This window comes from Phoenix dactylifera, unplaced genomic scaffold, assembly GCF_009389715.1.
Source record: "Phoenix dactylifera cultivar Barhee BC4 unplaced genomic scaffold, palm_55x_up_171113_PBpolish2nd_filt_p 000076F, whole genome shotgun sequence".
NCBI classification, from domain to species: Eukaryota; Viridiplantae; Streptophyta; class Magnoliopsida; order Arecales; family Arecaceae; genus Phoenix; species Phoenix dactylifera.
Window position 1 is genome coordinate 385,968 of NW_024067675.1, and position 19,381 is coordinate 405,348.

The following is a 19,381-nucleotide window of genomic DNA, read 5'->3' on the forward strand; positions in this document are numbered from 1 at the left end:
GTACGATTTGATTAAAAAAAAAAAAAATGGTTTTTAAGATAAATAGAGGTATTCTTGGTATAAAAAGTGATATACATAATCATCAAAAGGAGATATTCCTTAATTTCAAAACTATTATTTTTATATATAGTATGGATAATAATTGCTTATAAGCCTCCTCTTTTCTAAAATTTTATACAGCGACAACATAATGGTTTATATTAAAAAAGAACACATGCACTTGTAATCTTTATATTCAAAATGTCTACACAAAAATCAGATATAGATCTCTAAGAGTGCTTTTAACTATATTACAGGTTTCTAGATTATTATTCCATATAAAAATTGTAGATTGTTTATAATTTCTATATGAAGAGTGATCTAAAGATTTCTTGAATATCAAACCAATGATTGTATATAGACACCTAAGTGGGCCTTCAAATTATAGACAAGTTCCCGATTTATTAATTCTATAGAACACCTGCAAAGACACTTGCAATTTTTGGGTAAAAATGCATCAAAGCAAGTATTATAAAATGGCTCGATTAAAATGCAATGCAAGATAGTGTAACATAGTCAATGGTTTTCATAAAACCTCCATGGTTGTAAATAATATGATTTAACATTGTCAGCATATAATAACATTATCATGATGTTATAACAGATACCATGTGTCCCTTTTGTTTTTAAATTATTTAACACACAAAATCCTAATGACATTATAAATCAAAGCACTTTAAGAAAGTGTGTGTAGAAGCAATTGAATTGTTATTGTTTTAGAGATTTTCTCATGACAATGAATGTTATGGAAGAACTAGGATGTGATTCTAAACATTCATAACATGCTATCACGGGCTTATGGTATTAGATCTAGGTTGTTCAGAAGTATAGGAAGTGATATAAAGAGATTGAAGAGTTCTATTTATCTTTGATTTTTTTTTCAACCCAACTACAAACTTATTATTCGCATGAATCATACAAAATATAGGAGGTAACAATCGTCAACATAGAATAAAAGAAGACAAGAACCAAAATATTTTGTAGGCTTACGATTTAAGCATGTACGCATACAAGTCAAATATATATTTTTTAAGCTTAGTAAACACATGTATCTTCATCCTCATAAATTTACTGGATCAATCCTTTAACAACCCATAACTTGACAAACTTTTCTCTAATTTACATAAATTGATATTTTTATGTGAATTTAGTTGCCAATATGTCCTACATATTCCAATGATATTTTTATGTGAATTTAGTTGCTAATATGTCCTACATATTCCAATGCTAAACAGAATGTCTCTGAAATCAAAATATATATTTATCTCAACTGAGAGTTTCTAAATGACTAAGATATTTTACTGCATCGATGGATATATCCTATGAAGAGTGCCTTGCTATTGCATCATACAATAAAATTTACCTATATATTTAATAGCATCTAAAAAAAATTATAGAAACAGAAATTACATATATCTACCAATATATCTACCAATATAAAACAAGATATTGACATATTAATTTATATCTATCATGCTGCTGATGGTTGATGTTGCGGGGTTTTCACCCCGGCAACAGTCCGCACACCAGTCAAGTAGGGAAAGCGACTGCGTCCTCACCGAGGTATTGTCCGCTCTGGGGATCGGGGATCGTCGACCGCTCCCGGGGGTCCACCCTCTGGTGGCGCTCGGGTGGGACCACCCTTTCCACCCCTCACGATTTTGCCCCCAAAAGGCGCCTCGGTGAGAAGAGAATATTGAGCCCCCCATTTAAGGCACAGACCTTTCCGCTGATTAGCCGATGTGGGACTAAAATTCGGAACCCCATCCTACAACACAGCCCCCCCAAGTGGGAAGGTCTGTGCGTGGCCGGGGCCCTCCTTCTAGCGCCATCTGTTGCGGGGTTTTCACCCCGGCAACAGTCCGCACACCAGCCGAGCAGGGAAAGAGAAGAGGTTATTGAGCCTCCCATTTAAGGCACAGACCTTTCCGCTGATTAGCCGATGTGGGACTAAAGTTCGGAACCCCATCCCACAACAGTTGATATCTTATACATCATAATGCTGCGACAAGAACCGCGTCTTGGCACGTAAGACATGTGTATCCATTAAATATATTCATTGTTTACAAAATTTATTTTAAAAATAGCAAATTATAAATAATATTTTCTTGGAAGGGGCCATGCTACGATACTCTCTATTTTTTACCCTGACCGTCTGATACGCTGATGACTTCCCAACCGGTTCCCGTTCGAGCGTGTATCGCAGTTTGCACGCCCAATTCGAGATTCCGAATCCCACGGATTTCATCGCGCAACCACTTCCTTTATTTATAGATACGGATCCGTCGGCCTCTGCCCCTCTCGTGTCACTGTGCTCGTTTAAACTCCAAGAGAAGCGGAACGAATTGCGTGCTCCCAAGGTATTTCCCATCTCCCCTTCTTGCTATAAGCTTCGATTCTCGATCTTTCTTCACATTGGTGCGATTTTTCTTGATTTGATGTTTCTTTTTTATTTTTTCCCCGATCGGTTCAGGTTGGCGAGGAATTAGCAATGGCTTCTGTTGGGAAGTCGACGAACATCTTCTGGCAAGAATGCTCGGTCGGGAAGCTCGATAGGCAGAAATTGCTGAAGCAAAAAGGTTGTGTTGTTTGGATCACGGGTCTCAGCGGTTCAGGTTTGTCAAAAAAAAACTTAAAAAGAACGGTTCTTTAATCAGAAATATGAATAAAAAAAGAATCTTGAATTTTGATTATGATCCAGTAAAATCAGGGAATTAGGATGTCATGTCGCTAACGCTGTGGGATACGGTGGATATGCGCTTATTGAAACAACGATTGCTGAAGAAATTTTTTTCTAAAATTACAGATATACACTAATGATAAAAGTTAATGGCTGTTGGTTTCCATATGTTCTTGCTAATCTGTGTTCTTTGAGACTAGATTGTTGTGGCACCAATTGTCGCAATTAAATGTAGGTCCAATTTATTCTGAATTCATGGAACGATATCTAGAATTAGCAAGCAATGTGATTCGGCAGCTTTCATTTTTCCACATGATGGCTGCCTGGCTGGTTATGGTCTTATGGATCGTCTGCTAAGCCACTGACAGAAACATGTTGTTATTCAAAAATGCATTTTCTTTTATTTTTTGTGGTGAATGAAATGCAAGTTTTTTGAAATTGTTGCTGTAGATTCCCAAATTCGACCAATTTTCTCACATATTTATCTGCAACTAGTGTTGTGATTTTGTATCTTATACACTATTTTTAGAATTCATATAGAAATAATTTTCCTTGGGATGCTACATCTTTTCTTTATTATCTTAGGTTGGTGAATGTGATGATCTCTTTGCAACATGAATTGCATCACAACTCCTGTGTAATTCTTGGTTAATATAACTTTATCTGTTTTCTGTTGTTTGACAAATGAAATATAACTTATTAACTTACTTCCGGGACAAAGAGACTTGAGTGATGGGAATGTGAGATACCTCTATATTTAGTTTCTTAGTTGTACTAAGGCTGGTTATTTTTGCATGCAATTATAATAAATTTTAGTTCCTTTGTCCCTAATTATCAAATGCATAATTTCTTTGGATCTTTTGCTGGCTGTTTTTAAATCTGCATGCTACCCATTCTTGCTTACATTATGTTTACCATTTAGAAAACATTACTTACTGAAGTTCAATAGACACCTGTGTAAGTCCCCTAGAAGTATATTGAATGGAATCCATAAATATTTTTAACGACATGAAATTGGGAATGTCTCCATAATTGAATTCTAAACGTGCTATGGTTTTCTTAATTCTTCCTGTTGTTCCCTCCTCCTCTTGAATTCTTTAATTCTTGGGCGCTGCAACCTCTCTCCTAGAAATCTCAAGTGCAGTGCTTGAACTTTTGAATCTGTGAAAACTTAAAAATCCATAGTTTTGGAAAAACTAGATTTTCTTGGAGATGTTTGGTTGCTAGATGTAAATGGTTTTAAAGAGGAGACTATAAATTGGAGATGGAATAGTTTGTGAACTATAGCAATTCTATTCAACAAATCTGTCCATTTCCATTTTCTCAAAACTTTTGATATTGTACACCCTTTTTAATAAATTTATGACTTGATTCTGCCTAAGGCATGCTAAATTGTTTAGTAATGATGGTTGTAGTCAATCCAAACAAATCTAAAGCTACTTCTGAATTTAATTTTTGGTTTATCCAGGGAAAAGCACCTTGGCATGTACATTGGGTCGAGAGTTGCACTCTAGAGAAAAGCTTTCTTACGTCCTTGATGGTGACAACCTTAGGCATGGATTAAACAAGAACCTTGGATTTACAGCTGAAGACCGTGCAGAAAATATACGCAGGGTTGGTCAGTATATATTTGTAATATAACTAATCATGACAATGAGTTACATTTATTTTTTTCTATGGAAAAGAAGCAAAAGGAAAAATAAGTAGTTTGAAACAATAATTAATTTTATCACTTAGTGAACTTTCTTTTGGGTATTAGGATGCATTTTTCATGCTCCTTTTTACCTTTTCAATGATTTTAAGATACTTCTCTTCTTTTAGGTGAAGTGGCTAAGCTCTTCGCTGATGCGGGTTTAATCTGTATTGCAAGTTTGATCTCTCCCTATAGGAGAGACCGGGACTCTTGTCGTGCATTATTGCCAGATGCTAGTTTCATCGAAGTCAGTGTTTTCCATCATAGTGTGTTTATTTAAACCAAAATCAAACTTATTTCAATAACGATTTAAACTTATTGTAATTTTTTGTAGGTTTTCATGAATATGCCTTTAGAACTGTGTGAAGCAAGGGATCCTAAAGGCCTTTACAAGCTTGCCCGTGCAGGAAAGATAAAAGGTGAATTTTTCGTTTTACCAGACCTAGAATGGAACATGTATGCCTGTATATAATACTTACCCCAACCATTTGGCCTTTTTCCAACTATTTAGGTTCTGCCCTGTATAGAATACTTGAGTCTGCAGAGTTACTTTGCCTCTCAGCATAAGAGCACACAAAACCAAAATTTTAATGTGCTTATTTCTTTTCCGTATCAGTAATGCATCATGGTTATATTGATTTTTCCAGTTTTCTTTCTGAGTATGCATGAGCATGTTTATTGATATCTTATTAGCTCCTTATTCTTGCTTATGATGCATGCAGTATTATGTCGATTGCATTAAAAAATAAAGCATACAAATCAATAACATTGTGATTCCTGTGAAATTCTACCAAAAGGTGATATCATGCTTATAACACATTCCCATGAACTGGTCATAATCACATCCCTGGCTCTGTCACCATTTCTGGACAGGGGGCTCCCCAGGCCCATACTTGTATCTCTATTGAAATTTGTTGTGTGTTGTCCCTAACAGGGTTTCATTTTTATATAACAAGTTGATGAGAACTTAGATCACCATATTGGAAGAACATCTGTCTGTTGTGGAAAACACCCTTTCAATTATATTATATATTAACAACATTTTTAGGTCACTTTCAATATGCATCCTGTGCATTTCTCTAATGTTCTAAGCATTTTCCACATCTTAGTGCTTGATGTGTTTCATGAGAATGCTTGGTAGCTCAGAATACCTGCATCAGACTACTCTGTTGAAAACTTTAAAACTATCTGGACTGTTAAGTAAAAGAAATACCCATGTTGATATTCATGGCTTTGTTGGATATAAGCTTGTTATGGCAAGTGCAAATGATGATTTTCTTATTAAAAGTGGTGTTTTCTTATATGAAAGAGCCTCATCATCATGATTTTAGATCTCATGATTAACCAGGATCTCTCATGAGTCTATCTTTGATACCTTCAACATCTTCACAAACAGTAGCAGGTTTTATTCATCTTTTTAACAGAAATATTTTTTTCTTCAATACATCCATCCAGCAATATTTTCAATCTGCAGCCTTCTCCACCCTCAAGCATTGGGAGGCCATGAGTTGAGCTTACAGACCATCTATTTTCCCCTAATTGTTATCTTGCAGTACGCCTCTTGTTTGGTGAGCCAACCCCAACAATGGCTTCACCCGAGGATGAAGGTAGTAGAACAGGAGCCGCAAATGTTGATCTTGTTGTAGCATTAGAGTAAGAGGCCTTTGATGTACATTCAGAAAGTTGTTTGTTATGATTCTCATTTGATTGAAAAAATGTTACAACTTACAACATTACCTACCTTTGGGCCAGCAGAAATCCTCATCAAGTTGTGACAATTTGTAGGTGCCCCGAAGAATGCAAGAAAGGTCACGCTTCAGTATTATGGGAATGTAGAAACTGATTTGGAAGTTTTTTTTGCAAAGCATAAATAGAAAAAATAACATTGCTTGGCCTTGCGTGCAACCCAACCACGTGACAATGTGCTTTCAGTTTTTGCAACTTAATACAACAGATTCTTTTAAAATCATAACAGACTTCTTTCTTTTTAATTTTTATTCTATTCATCAAAGAAGTTGTTAAGCTTAGGTACTTGTTGGTTGTTGTGGGAAGCATGTCATTCGCTTTCTCATGATGAGGCCACCATTACATTATGTTGACTATTGCAAGGAGTGCCATTGGAAAAGTTTTCATCTTTTTCTTCATTTTTTGCATGCTAGGGTTGATAATATTCTATGCTATACTAATTTAGTCCCTTAAAAAGCCTTAATTATCTGTTTTGGATCGGATTTAAGAATCCTTCACCAATTTTACATTTTAAGGTGTGAAACATAAATATATTTCCAGCTCTATGTTGTCACAACTTATACTTTCTTTTCTTAAAATCCCTGACCCCTTTCCAGAAAAGCAAAAAAACAGCTGGTAAAGTATCAAATCCAACTTGTCATTTCTTATAAACTCAAATTGGTTTCTTGAAAGTCTAAGATATACTGCTTTATTTTTAATTTTAAGTATTGCCTCAAGTAAGCCATAGAGTACGAACCACTCAATATTGCCAATGAGTCAATTTCAGTTGTTACATTTTTCATTTGTTCTTGCATATAGGAGCTTAACTGGTGAAACCTTCAGAAGTTAATGAACATTGCTTGTCTGTGTCATTTTCTTTTAGTGAAGGATATGTTTCCTACATATTTTGCATAATTATGTCGTATCTTCTAAAGTTTAATTTGCATTGCAGGTTTTACCGGAATAGATGATCCATATGAGCGACCTTTAAATTGTGAGGTACATCTTCATTTTTTATTAATATATATTGCCATTCCATATATGCAGCATACATCAGGAAATACTTTTTGTTGTTTGCCCACATAATACAAGGCAAAACTCGGGATATAGTTTATTATCCATTATAACACACCCATGAATTAATTATATGAAGTTATGCATGTTGTGAATTGAATTACTTTTCCTTTATGGTGTTAAAGATTGAAAAAATAATTTTTACAGAACTGGTCACTCATGATGTGCATGTCTAATATTCTTTTATATTTGCATTAGAAACTCTTTATAGAAATTTCTTGGGGAAGGCTTGAAAATGCGATCTAGGTGGAGATTTTGGCTTGAGTAGATCAGTTTCGGATCAAAATAGTTTGGACACAGTCCATGTTCTGACAACTTGAAATTTGAAAGACAAAAGAAATATGTTAAAACCGTAAAAAGCCTTAAAAGTAAAAGAAAATAATAATATCTCTGATACTGTTTTTGCTTTTTCTTGCAGAACCTGTAACATAACAAGGTTTGAGAAGTTCCAAGTGTAATGAAAAATTGTTGTGTCCAGACTTCTTATTATCTTCACCATCCAAAACTTATCAGCATGAGATAAGCTATGAAATACACACAAGTCAAGAAGGCTCTGCAACCAAAGAGAATCTTCCATCTACCAACCTGACACTAACACTCAAAAGATGATGATAATTTTTCTTTCTAATAATCCACCAGGACTAGTAATCATTTGGGTGAATACTACATATAGGTAGGAAGTAATATATTACTGGTTACAGATTAAGTTTGGGCAGCTGCAGACCAATGCTTGGGAGTTCTCATAGTCTTGGAAAGAAGGAAGACAAAGTGTGAAGATGACAAGATTTAGTATATGGAATTGCTTTCCTCTTTGAGACACTAGTAATAGGCTAGATGTCAAGTTGAAATGTATGCAACAAGAATTCTGAATGCAAATGATTACAAATTACATTGTTGACAAGCAGAATAAAAGGTTAGAGAGTACTATCAGATTAGCATAAGTTTCTTTTGAGTTTAAAAAAAATGTCTTGTTTGGGTTCGAATTGAATTGGATGCTCTGAAGAGGCAAGCGTGGACTGTCATATGCTAAAGTAGGCACAAACAAATGGTTTTGACTTGCTTCGATCCCTTTCAATCAACTATGCATGGCTATATACATCTGAACAAGTTCATGTTGTTTTGAGTAGAGCAACAAAAGCAGATCAAGCCAACAATGTTTTGGGCCATGTAGTTCTGATATTCCCATGAGTATTTACCGGTAAAAATTAATTTGATCATCAATTTTCAAAACACAGTTTTGGGATTTAAACCTTTATCAGGGAGTCTCATCTGTGAAAATATCTTGCTTGGCATGGTCTGAATCAAAGTGACCGAGATAAGTAGAAGAAAAGGAGAAAGAATTAATGGATTACAATGCATTTAGTGCAGATATTATAGAATTAGTAGTCAAAGGGCTTTATACTTGATTTTCACTTTTTAGCCCTTACATCATATGTAAATGGCCATATACATCTCTTTAGGTTTAACATGTGCATGGAGGACCATGGTACGCCGTACCGACCCGAACTGGGCAGTACGGGGCATACCGTACTGTACCGATTCTGTATCGGTATCCGGTACGGGTGGCATACCGACACTCGATACGCCAAAAAAATTCTGTACCGTACGAACACTATGCTAGTGTGGCACCAGTATGGGGTCCGGTACCGAGACGGTGAATCTTGAATATGACAATATGTTTCTTAGATATATCTGATGAATAGGATATCTAGCAAACTGCATTTATTATATCTGTCACATATTATCAGCATTTTTGCCAAATTACATCAAAGTTCTAGACTTTGAATATTTAGTGTCAGCATTCCAAAGTATCCTACTTAGCTGAAGTTTGTACAATACATGTAAACATGGAGTATTTTTGAATAAATTATTCAAACCAACGTAATCTATTCTGGAAAGACAAAAAGACCAGGTAACCAAGGGATCAATGCAAACTTGATACCTTGATGTTTTCCCTTAATTGATATTAATGTTGTCTATTCTCCTCACTTCTCAGGCTTTTATGCATTTGATTATCATGGGGAAAGATGATAATAAAGCAGGATGCTTCTTTGTGCAGTGATTATGTCTAAAAATATTCTATTCTAGAATAATAAGAAACAAATGAAGTTAACTCATATAATTTTTAAAAGAAAATCTTCAATTACCGCATTTCAAGGTAAGGTATGCCGCACTGGGGCATGTCACCTTGTAATGGACATGTCATACCGTGCCGGTACTAAACCAGACTTGGTACGAGGGTATACCGAGTCTCTGTAGTCGGTACTCCGAACTGACCCTTGTACCGGGCATACTGGCAATATACCAGTATGGTACTAGTACAGGGTCCAGTAATGAGGCGACGAACTTTGTTTCAAGGAATTCAGTGACATCATTTTGCAGTGTGGTTGTTTTCTATAAGTTTGATTTATATTCATCTCTTCAAGGAGAAAAAGATTGTATACTTCAAATAATTGGTATTTTTCTCCATCTCCAGCCATTGGTTGCTACCATAAGATTATACTTTGCTGACACAAATATTCTTACACACCATCTGATTTTCTGACAAATACTTCTCTTGTGGAGTAAAATTGTTGTCTCTCATGGAGTAAAATTGTTACAAATAAATAAGAACTCTCCAAGGTTGACTGTGTTCATTAATTATTTACTAAAATTATCTGCTATAATTATGTTGTATTGATCAATTATTACTTTGTCAAAACTCATGATCTTCTGAATCTGATTGCTCCTTTTTTCTCCTTTTTTGCAATGATGAAACTGTAGATATTATACAGATTTTGTTTTCAGCCAGAGCATGTCTTATCCAACAATATATCAAGTGTTTTATGTTCTTCCATGTATTTTAAACTCAAAGAAAGCTGTTCTAGAAAATGATATGATATATTCAGGTTGCAAACAATGCATGCATGATAAAAAGCTTAAAAAAAAAGAGAGAATTTGAAGGAACGGTTTAACATTAATATCTAATCTCTACTATATATAACATCAGACCTGTGGGAAGGCAACAACATGCTTCATAAATAGTATCCCTTTTTCAGTAAATACTGTTCTTCTCTTTCCACCTCTCCCCTAGTCCTGTTCCAATTTTTTCTCTTGTTTTTATGCGTGTGTTTGCGCACGTGCCTGTTTGCACGCATGCATTGCATGCGTGCATTCTTGTATGCACTTGCTTGTGGGGTGGGGGGATTTGGTATGTCTACAAAAAATACAAGTGTTTTTATCAGTTACATAATTGTAAATTATTAAAAAAGGAATGTGTTACAGAAATTACAAAAAAAATCTCAAACAATCTATCAGTTGATGGGATTACAAGCGACTATCCGTCAAGCATATCGTGTGTTCCAGATACTAGTGGTATTAAATATCCTGTGATGGTACATAATGGTTTTGACATCCAGTACTGTATGGTAGGCCAGTTAGGTGAATGGTTTCTGTTCATCTGAAACATGGTGCCTAGATACTAGATTAAAATGGTTCACGTTGAAGATCAATAAATTTTGTTCGAGATTTTGTCCCAAAAAGATTAAGATCAGGAACGAAACATAGGAAAACAAAATCAGATCCATCTACATACATTGCTATTCAAATTTTCTTAAGCCATGGTTTTATGATCTTAGTTGCATTAGTTTTTTTTTTTTAAAAAAAAACTCTTATAAGAAAGTTAGTTGCATTGTTACTTGTGTGCCTATAATGTCAGTGCATGTACACCATTACTTCATAAGAAAGTTTACAGTTACCTGCAAAATAACTAAACAAGAAGGGATTGGAGCTTTTCCTTTGGATCATGGTTATGCAACGAAGCTACCGTATCGTGTATTTTTTGTCTTTCACATGCTTGTACTTGAGAGTTATAATTCATGTATACAAGTTTATTTAGCAGCTATATGCCTAATCTAATAATATTCATTATTTTCTTGCAGATAGAGATAAAACCAGAAAATGGATTTTGCCCTCCTCCCTCTGACATGGCAAGACAAGTTCTAACTTATTTAGAGGACAAAGGGTTTCTGCAAGAGTAGCAAAGATATGTGTAGACTTTATTGCTGAGCAGCAAACTCACATTATCTTGCAGTCCTCAATGATGGAGATTATTCTTTGTAATTGTCGCACCATGAACATGAAACCATTCCACACATACATTTGAGCTATTATAATATCTCTATTCGCTCATTGGTCAAAATAATTATTTGGCCAGAAAAACTATATCTAGATGGATGCTACTTTGTTAAAATAGTGATGCCTGATGTTTGGCTTGCCGAAGATTCGTGTGTCGCAATTATACTGCTGAATTTACCATTTCAGAGTTCAGACTAAATCATGTTTTTTCCTTTCAATGTAAAAAATAATATTTCTATTGAACAAAGTAATAGCTAGAAGAGATGAGATCTTTCTAATTGGTGAAAGCGTTGTATGCACCAATGGCACCACGATCATCGCAAGGGAAAAGGAAAGCATTGCCCTTGTGTCGTGAAGCAGGAGTCAACGCAAAGCATGTGAATTGACTGGAAGGAAGGAGGAAGGAGGAAGGAGGAAGGAGAAAAAAAAAAAGAAAAAAAAGAAACATCAAAAGAACCACGATTATCTACATAGGCCTGTAATCATACAGGAACAATGCCTCTATATACAAAATAAAATAGAACTTTGCCTTATTGTTATGAATCAAATCATTGCTTTTGGTGGAAACATCTCAGGGCACATCACCCAAAAAACAATCAGCTGGCAAAGATGCCTACTATAAATTATAATTCAGATTAGAAAATTGCACCAAACCATTAAGCATAAACCATATGCAAATTGAAGCTTTCACCCTAGAATTTGTTTGGATGATTAGACTAAAAATTCTATAAGATTGTGGATTGGACTGGTACAACCAGCAAAATTATAGAATTAGAGGTTGGACTGGGCATATATTCATAAATATCTAGAAGTAACTTTGAAGTGAGCCGGTCCAAATCCCATAGGAAGAAAAAAAAAGACTGTTGATTGTTTCAAGCTGGTCATGTGTTAATTTGGCATTGTCCAGACATCTAAAAATAACAAAAAAAATAAAAGTTCAGTATAGGATTATGTAATCATGAATTACACCAATTAACTATTTTAATTTGATGTTCTAAATAATATAGAGTTTATAGCTGAGCCTATTTTAGCAACCAAGCGCAGTTCTACATGGACCAAACAGTGATGTTATATGTATCTATACATGCATTATGCAATATTTCCACATTCAATCAACATAGTTGCAATACCCTAATTAAATAAAGCTTATGCACATTCCATCCGTAAACAAAATCTTCCTATATAAAGTAGATGCTAGTCATACATGTCTATAACAAATAGTTCAAGTTTCAAAAATCAACTATCTCAGTAGCTAAAGATCTTATCTTCTTAGCACGACTCAATCTCCATCTAGCCCTATTTACTAAAGACGATTTTCGGTACAATCCACGAGATCTAGCTAAAATTTTGGTTGCGATATATAATCCCTTCTCACTTTAGGCAAAAGACGGAGGCTCAATTTTGATAGATACAATTCTCTTAATTAGTACCCGACCATTTTGATTTGTTTAGGAAGAAATTATTAGGTGGATCAGGTTTGAGGGACTAGTCTAAATTCGAAGACATGTGTACAATGGATGATGGATGAATTCTCATCTTTATTTTTGAATAGTTTAAATTAAAAAAAAGGGTAACATGGCGAGTGACAATTGGGACATGTGTATGGGAGGACAATAGGTGAATTCTTATATTTGTTTTGACAATTGGTCCATCTTTTTTTTTTTCTTTTTAAATTTTTTTTGTAAGAACGAAAGTACTATATATAATATGTAGGATACAACAGATAATATATCACGGAAGGCAGTAGACAACTCCACATTTTCCATACATAGATGGTCTCTTGAGTCCCTCTTAGTAGATCTGAATCTTTAGAAAAGAGAGAGGGTAAGGGATAAATTATTAATTTTTTTCTCAAAAATAAATAATAAAAAAGCCACACAGCCGTCGAGCACCGTTCGTTTCTCGATTGCTTGCGACTTTCTATTTTCACGCCTGATACATCGAACGGTTACATAAAAGGCACAAGGAAGGACGGGAGGAGGAACAGCCACCGCAGCCGCCGAAGGGAAGAAGAGCTAGAGAGAGGGGTTTGGTGGAGGTCGTGTTGGAATGGCGTCGTCGTCGTCGTGGCTGCAATCGTTTTTTCTCAACCCCCGCCGAAACTGGTTCGCCGCCCAGCACTACAAGGCCGTCTCCAAGCGCCTCAAGAAATACGGTCCGATCTGCCCTCTTCTCTCTCTCTCTTTCTCTCTCTTAGGGTTTCTGGTCTGGAGATGGATTTTGATTTGTTTTATGGTTATTTTTCCCTTTCGATCTAGGGTTGCGTTACGATGATCTCTACGATCCGATGTACGAGCTGGACATCAAGGAGGCGCTGGCCCGGCTCCCGCGCGAGGTGGTGGACGCCAGGAACCAGCGCCTCAAGCGCGCCATGGACCTCTCCATGAAGCACGAGTACTTGCCGGAGGACTTGCAGGTCCGTTCTTTTTCGATGTTCTCGTTTTGCCTTAACTCGTTTTCTTGGGGGCAATCTAAGAAGATAGAGATCTTACGTGGTTCCTGATTTGTGTTAATATTGGTATTATTTGATAAAATGATTGATTCGCTAGCGTGCTCTTTTATAATTCGATGCTTCTTTGATTTAGATGAGATAATATCCGAAATATAGGCTTTTAGTGATTATGAACGATGTGTGGAAATCTAAAGAAGATCGATCGGTCATGTGGCACCTGATTCTTGTTTTTATGGGTCTGCTTTGATTCCTTCTGTAGAATTGGATTCTTCTTTTGTTTATGTGAAATGCGATAGCAAAAAAAAAAAAGATTTTTTTTTTTATTGATGTAGAATGTTTCTCTAGAGGGATCTGCAAAAAAAAAAAAAAAATCAGGATGTAATATTAGATGCAGTTATATTGACGGCATTGAAAAACTTGCCCTTTGAGTTTTCTATGAGAACCAGTTATGTCCAAAGAAGGGCCTAGTAGTAGTGTTCTAGGCCCTCCTTAAGTATATGGCTATTGCTGATGGAACTTTTAGTTTTGGCCAAGTTATGCATGGTGCTCTTGACAAAATGTGGTAAGTACCTCATAAAATACTCTTCCATTGTACTTTACTCTTCAAGTGTGCCTGTTTCTCCTTCTCCCTTATTATGGCAAGTCTTTGTGAAATAACTCTGAAGGGAAGAAAAAAGAAGGCATTAAGAGACACTCCTGGCCCAACCTTAGGCACTCTAAAATTCTTTTTCAAACCTGCTCCCATTTCGATTCAAGAGATAGATAAAGAGACACATTCCATTGCACTGATCAGGGGGCGAAGGATGGATTGTCACGGCACATGTCAGTGGTTTTGGAGAGCAGAATATAAGTCTTTTGTAACAAAGGAAAGAATAAAAGGAATGTGTCTAGAAGTAATTATTAAGTAACTATTATTTTTTGAGATCCTCTTAATTAAGTTCATGCTGGATCAAGTTGTGTGGTCACCAAGAATTCAGTATGATACACACGGTGTGAATCATGTACCATCTTTGACTAACCATTGTTGCAGTGTTGTGCTGTTGTTGCGCTTTGAAATGCCTGAAGCTGCTTGAACTTATGAAGTTCTGTTGATTTTACATGATTCATTCTCCAACATCCCTATTATCTCCAACTTACGAACACTTTTACTTGATCTGAAGTTTGTGGACTGTGGGTTTGAGGTGGGAGAAGTTATTTTTCAATATGTAAACCCCATTTTTAAGAGTTCTTTATGCCTTTGTATATATTTTGAGGATTACATTTTTCAGTATTGTACCATAATTGTTCTTCCACAGTCATAAACAAACCTGTCAGCGTGTTATTTTCATTTAATTTTGAAAAGGCCTTCCGTATTTTTCAAGAAAAAATAGGAATTTTGACATAACTAGAGGCACGTTCATTCAAATTGGTTCCAGCTCAAGTTTTGATATATCATGATTATATCTAAATTACAAACATCCTAGCCTTTATCAACTTCCCAGAAGTTAGGAATATTGTAAATATTAATAAATTCAAAAGAATTAGATTATAACTGTAATGACCCATTATGTAAATCTGCAGGCATGCTCTTTTGAATATAAAACATAATATTTTTGAATTTAGTTATCAGTGCCCAGAAATGAAGATGTTATGAGTAATTAAAATACATGGCTATACACATTTGATAAAATACTATGCATCATTATATTTACTAAATGATCTTATTTGTTATCTTGCATAAATAATGCTTCACGATGGATTTTGAGGCAAGAATCTAATGTGGAGGAACGACATAGATACCATCTTCTGGATACTATTCCTGCCAATCTTTTGTTTGGCAGCAGTTAACATCTTTTTAATATGGAAGCATGATTTGAGGATTATCTTGGTCTGTGCTCAGAATATGAGAGGGAACACAGCTCCCAATTTGGTTGCACCAAAAAAACATCACTATGAAAATGAGTGGGATCATTCTGAATACTTAGCCATGCCAACTTTGCACATAGATGACCTACATCAAACACAGATGTGCAATGCATGCACATGTGCATGCCTAGTCCTAAGTTGCATTCACGGACTCAAGTCCACCTTAAAGATACTCCACATTATTAGTATTGTTAGGACTATACAAAACAGGACAATCTTTGTCACGGACTCAACTTTAGTACCTGACCAAAATATGCTAAAGTCTAAATCCTTCCAAATTCTGAAATTTTTTGTTGATCCAGCATGATTTTTTGCTACTTGAGAGAACCCCTTCACCATTGTCAACTTCATTTATGTGAAACTTGAGTCTATATGTGGGTTGTCAGATAATCCTATACTTAGAAAGAAATCTTTTCTTGCAGTGCATCAAGGCTATTAATCTAAGTTAGTTGTTGACAAGTCAATATATGAATTCAAGCGAAAATCTTTATTGATCACAAGCAGGCAATTATCCACTCCTTGCGCACCTATTGGCCCAGATATACTTTTATTGTACATCTTCACTGTTGTACTCATTAAAATCATGAAACATTTAAATTATTGTATATGTCCACAAGTCCATGCTTCATGGATTCGTCTGCCTGGTTGAGCATCCAAGTTGTAAATGACACTTGTGCTGGTACCAGTATTTGTAGGATTCCTTTTGATTCAACTGGATGAAAAATAATTACTTTTTACAGAAAAGAATTCTGAAACCTGCAAAGCAAACTTCAGAGAACTTGGTGTTGTCCTTGTTTGTTTCATCAACTCAATCTATTTGTTTAATAACACTTTTTCAAGAGACTTACTACATAGGAAACTGAAGAGCATAACTATCCTAAGATGGTCTTAGGATTCATGTTGAGAAATCAGTTGATCCTGTCATATGTCTGCATGGCATTTTCCTTTATAGGCTAACTACTCTGGCTTTATCCATAAAATTATTTAAAGATTATATGTGAATCAGCCCTTGTTCTCGACCTTTCTTTATTGTACGCTATACTATCATTTTTCAAACATAGATATAACTTAATAATGTATGTTCGTGTACTTGCATAGGACATCCAAGTTTGTAGCATAAAATCCTTTTGTTTTCTATGAATAATCCAACTCGTGTAATAATATCCATAGGTATTTTGACAATGTAGCTGCATGTTTTTTTATGGTTCCTCCTTTGTTCTCCAGATAAGTAACAACCATACTTTAAAATGGTCCTCCCACTAATAGATTAGAATCCTTCTCTTTTTTTCCCTGCATCAATTGCTAAAAAAAAATCCGTGTAATCATGTATATAGTGTCAACTCAATCATATAGTTTTGCTTTTCACATTTATATGAATCACCAATACCAACCATTTTTTATTTTCTTCTTCTTTGCAGGCATTACAGACGCCATTTAGAAGCTATCTTAAAGATATGTTGGCTCTTGTAAGTGTTTCTATGAGCAAATTCTGCCTTGAGTTTTTGTCAGTCAGCTTCTATGATTACTTAGAATTTATGTTTATATGGTGATGTCCTTCTGCAATTTGCCTCTTCAAACCTTTTAGGTGGACAACCTTTTTCTCTTCTCTGCTGATTGATTGGAGTTGCATCATAATGCAATCTAAGGCAATATTTTATATGCCTTTTTAATAATAAATTCTATTTTTAATGATTAGCTGTTTGAAGTCTGCTAACATTTGCTTATCAGCATTGCCTTTTAATCTGCTGAAGCTTTTAGATGAACATATGGCTAGTCAATTTGAAAACTCAGTGTGCTTAATGTTCTGTATATGTGATTATATTAATATATAATGTATAATATACTAATTGATAATTATACTAATTGATATGGTTTAACAAACAGATTGTATTTTTAATTTACTTGTCCTTTTCTGAAGATATTGCATGTACTATAATATGCTACATTTAAGTACACCTATGTTGCAAGCCTTTCTGTTTTTCATATATTCACTTGAAACTGGTATTACTTTCTGTTTCATGTAAGCAAAATGCTTTGGTGGCTCTGCTATTAAAAGCCAATACACAGGTTGAGGGTGTGCCTGCCACACCTTTCCGTTCAGTCTGATAAAAGGAAAATGAGTTTAATGCATGCTTCATTTGGTGATTTGCACTCGTTATGCTCATTCTTTTTAAGGAAGAAATAAGAAATGTAGCCATTTGAATAATTAAATTTCATTCATCTCACTAATTGATGGAATCTCGGGCAACCATTAGATAGTCCACATTTGCTTGCGCATACTGGATTCATGGTGAACAAAAGCCTCTGTCCTCCAACTACCAATTAAATGGTGTCTGCCTCTTTCATCCCTATCTCTAGTCCTCTATCTCTTTCTTCCCTTAAGTCTTATTATCTTCAACAGTTGCAATCACTACTACATCTCTCCATGGTTTTAAATCCCATGGGATGGAGATGTTCTTGTTTCTCCATGGAACGGAATGCCTTTCTGTCGAGCTGTGTCCCGGCAACGGTCCCGATTATGCATCTCCGTAGATATCCTCCATCTCTCTCCTCTTCTTCTTTCCTCTCTCTTTTTTTTTCTCTCTTTTTCTTCTTGCTTTCCTTCCTTTCTTTTTCTTCCACATTTCTTTCTTTCCTTATCTTTTTTCTTTGGTTCTCCTCTTTCTTTATTTATTTTTTTCTTTTCCTTCTTTTTCTTTCCTTTCTTTCTTTTTTTTCCTTCCTTTCTTTCGTTCTTTTTCTTCTCTCTTTCTTTCATTCTTTCTTTTCATTTTTTTTCCTTTTCTTCATCCTACTTTCCTTACTTTCTTTCCTCTTTTTTTCACTCTTTTCGTGAGTATAAGTTTTGGAGTCCCTACTCTACCCCCCCACCCTGTCCCGGCCCTATTTTCTCACATTAATGGGGGGATGGCCAGGATGCCCCCTCTCCTGCCAGAACTTAAAACTTTGCCTCTCTTTTTTTGTCTCTCTGACATCAGGAAGACCCAACCGCTGATCAACCTAGCATTATATCTGAAATTGTTGCCATAATGTGATCGTAACAGACTGGACAACTGTAATTCGCCTTCTGATTATGGTACTTCTAGCAATCAGCACATGCAATGCACTTGACTGATAAACAGAGTATCTGATGAATGACAAGTTGAGCCGCTGATTCTATAAATTTTCTTTTCCAGCTTATGTAAGTTCATGCTATGGAACCGGCTGGCTTATTATGTAAGTTCATTTTATGTAACTGGCAATTTTGTATTCATTGCAGGTGAAGAAGGAGAGGGCAGAACGAGAGGCATTGGGAGCTCTACCCCTCTATCAGCGCACCATTCCATGAGATATCTTTCAAGGATGCTAGTTTGTCTGATATTAATTGCGACAAATAAAATAAAAAAACTGTCGTTGGATGCTGATTTTGGTCTATGTAAACCTCTTTGTACGATGCTGTCTTTTATGTGTTTGTTTTGGTAATCATCACTGAAATATGCGTTCGCAAGTATTTTTCAGATATTAGGAGGCAAACCTGGCCGTCATGGACAGACTATCTGATTATTGGAGGTTAATAGAGAATAAGTAATGGTTATTAGTTATGAATATCTTCTTGAATCACAACTGGTGGTAGTGTTAATACCTATTTAAGATAGATCTTTTGATCATATGGCGCATCTCATGACTGACATCCCAGGGAGTTCTCTGTATTCTTTGT

The 19,381-nt window shown here is 35.4% G+C and overlaps 2 protein-coding genes across 2 annotated transcripts; both read left to right on the forward strand.

Moving 5' to 3' along the window:
* The first annotated feature begins 2,241 nt into the window (after positions 1-2,241).
* On the forward strand, positions 2,242-11,569 carry LOC103716471 (adenylyl-sulfate kinase 3). The gene is made up of 7 exons (XM_008804481.4): positions 2,242-2,399; positions 2,513-2,654; positions 4,188-4,337; positions 4,541-4,659; positions 4,747-4,831; positions 7,090-7,136; positions 11,132-11,569. Exons 2-7 carry the CDS (start codon positions 2,531-2,533, stop codon positions 11,228-11,230), a joined length of 624 nt encoding a protein of 207 aa, XP_008802703.1. The 5' UTR covers positions 2,242-2,399; positions 2,513-2,530; the 3' UTR covers positions 11,231-11,569.
* Positions 11,570-13,242: 1,673 nt separating this feature from the next.
* Positions 13,243-19,271, forward strand: LOC103716478 (cytochrome b-c1 complex subunit 7-2, mitochondrial-like). The gene is made up of 4 exons (XM_008804485.4): positions 13,243-13,482; positions 13,586-13,743; positions 17,103-17,150; positions 18,944-19,271. Exons 1-4 carry the CDS (start codon positions 13,377-13,379, stop codon positions 19,010-19,012), a joined length of 381 nt encoding a protein of 126 aa, XP_008802707.4. The 5' UTR covers positions 13,243-13,376; the 3' UTR covers positions 19,013-19,271.
* The last annotated feature ends 110 nt before the right edge of the window (positions 19,272-19,381 follow it).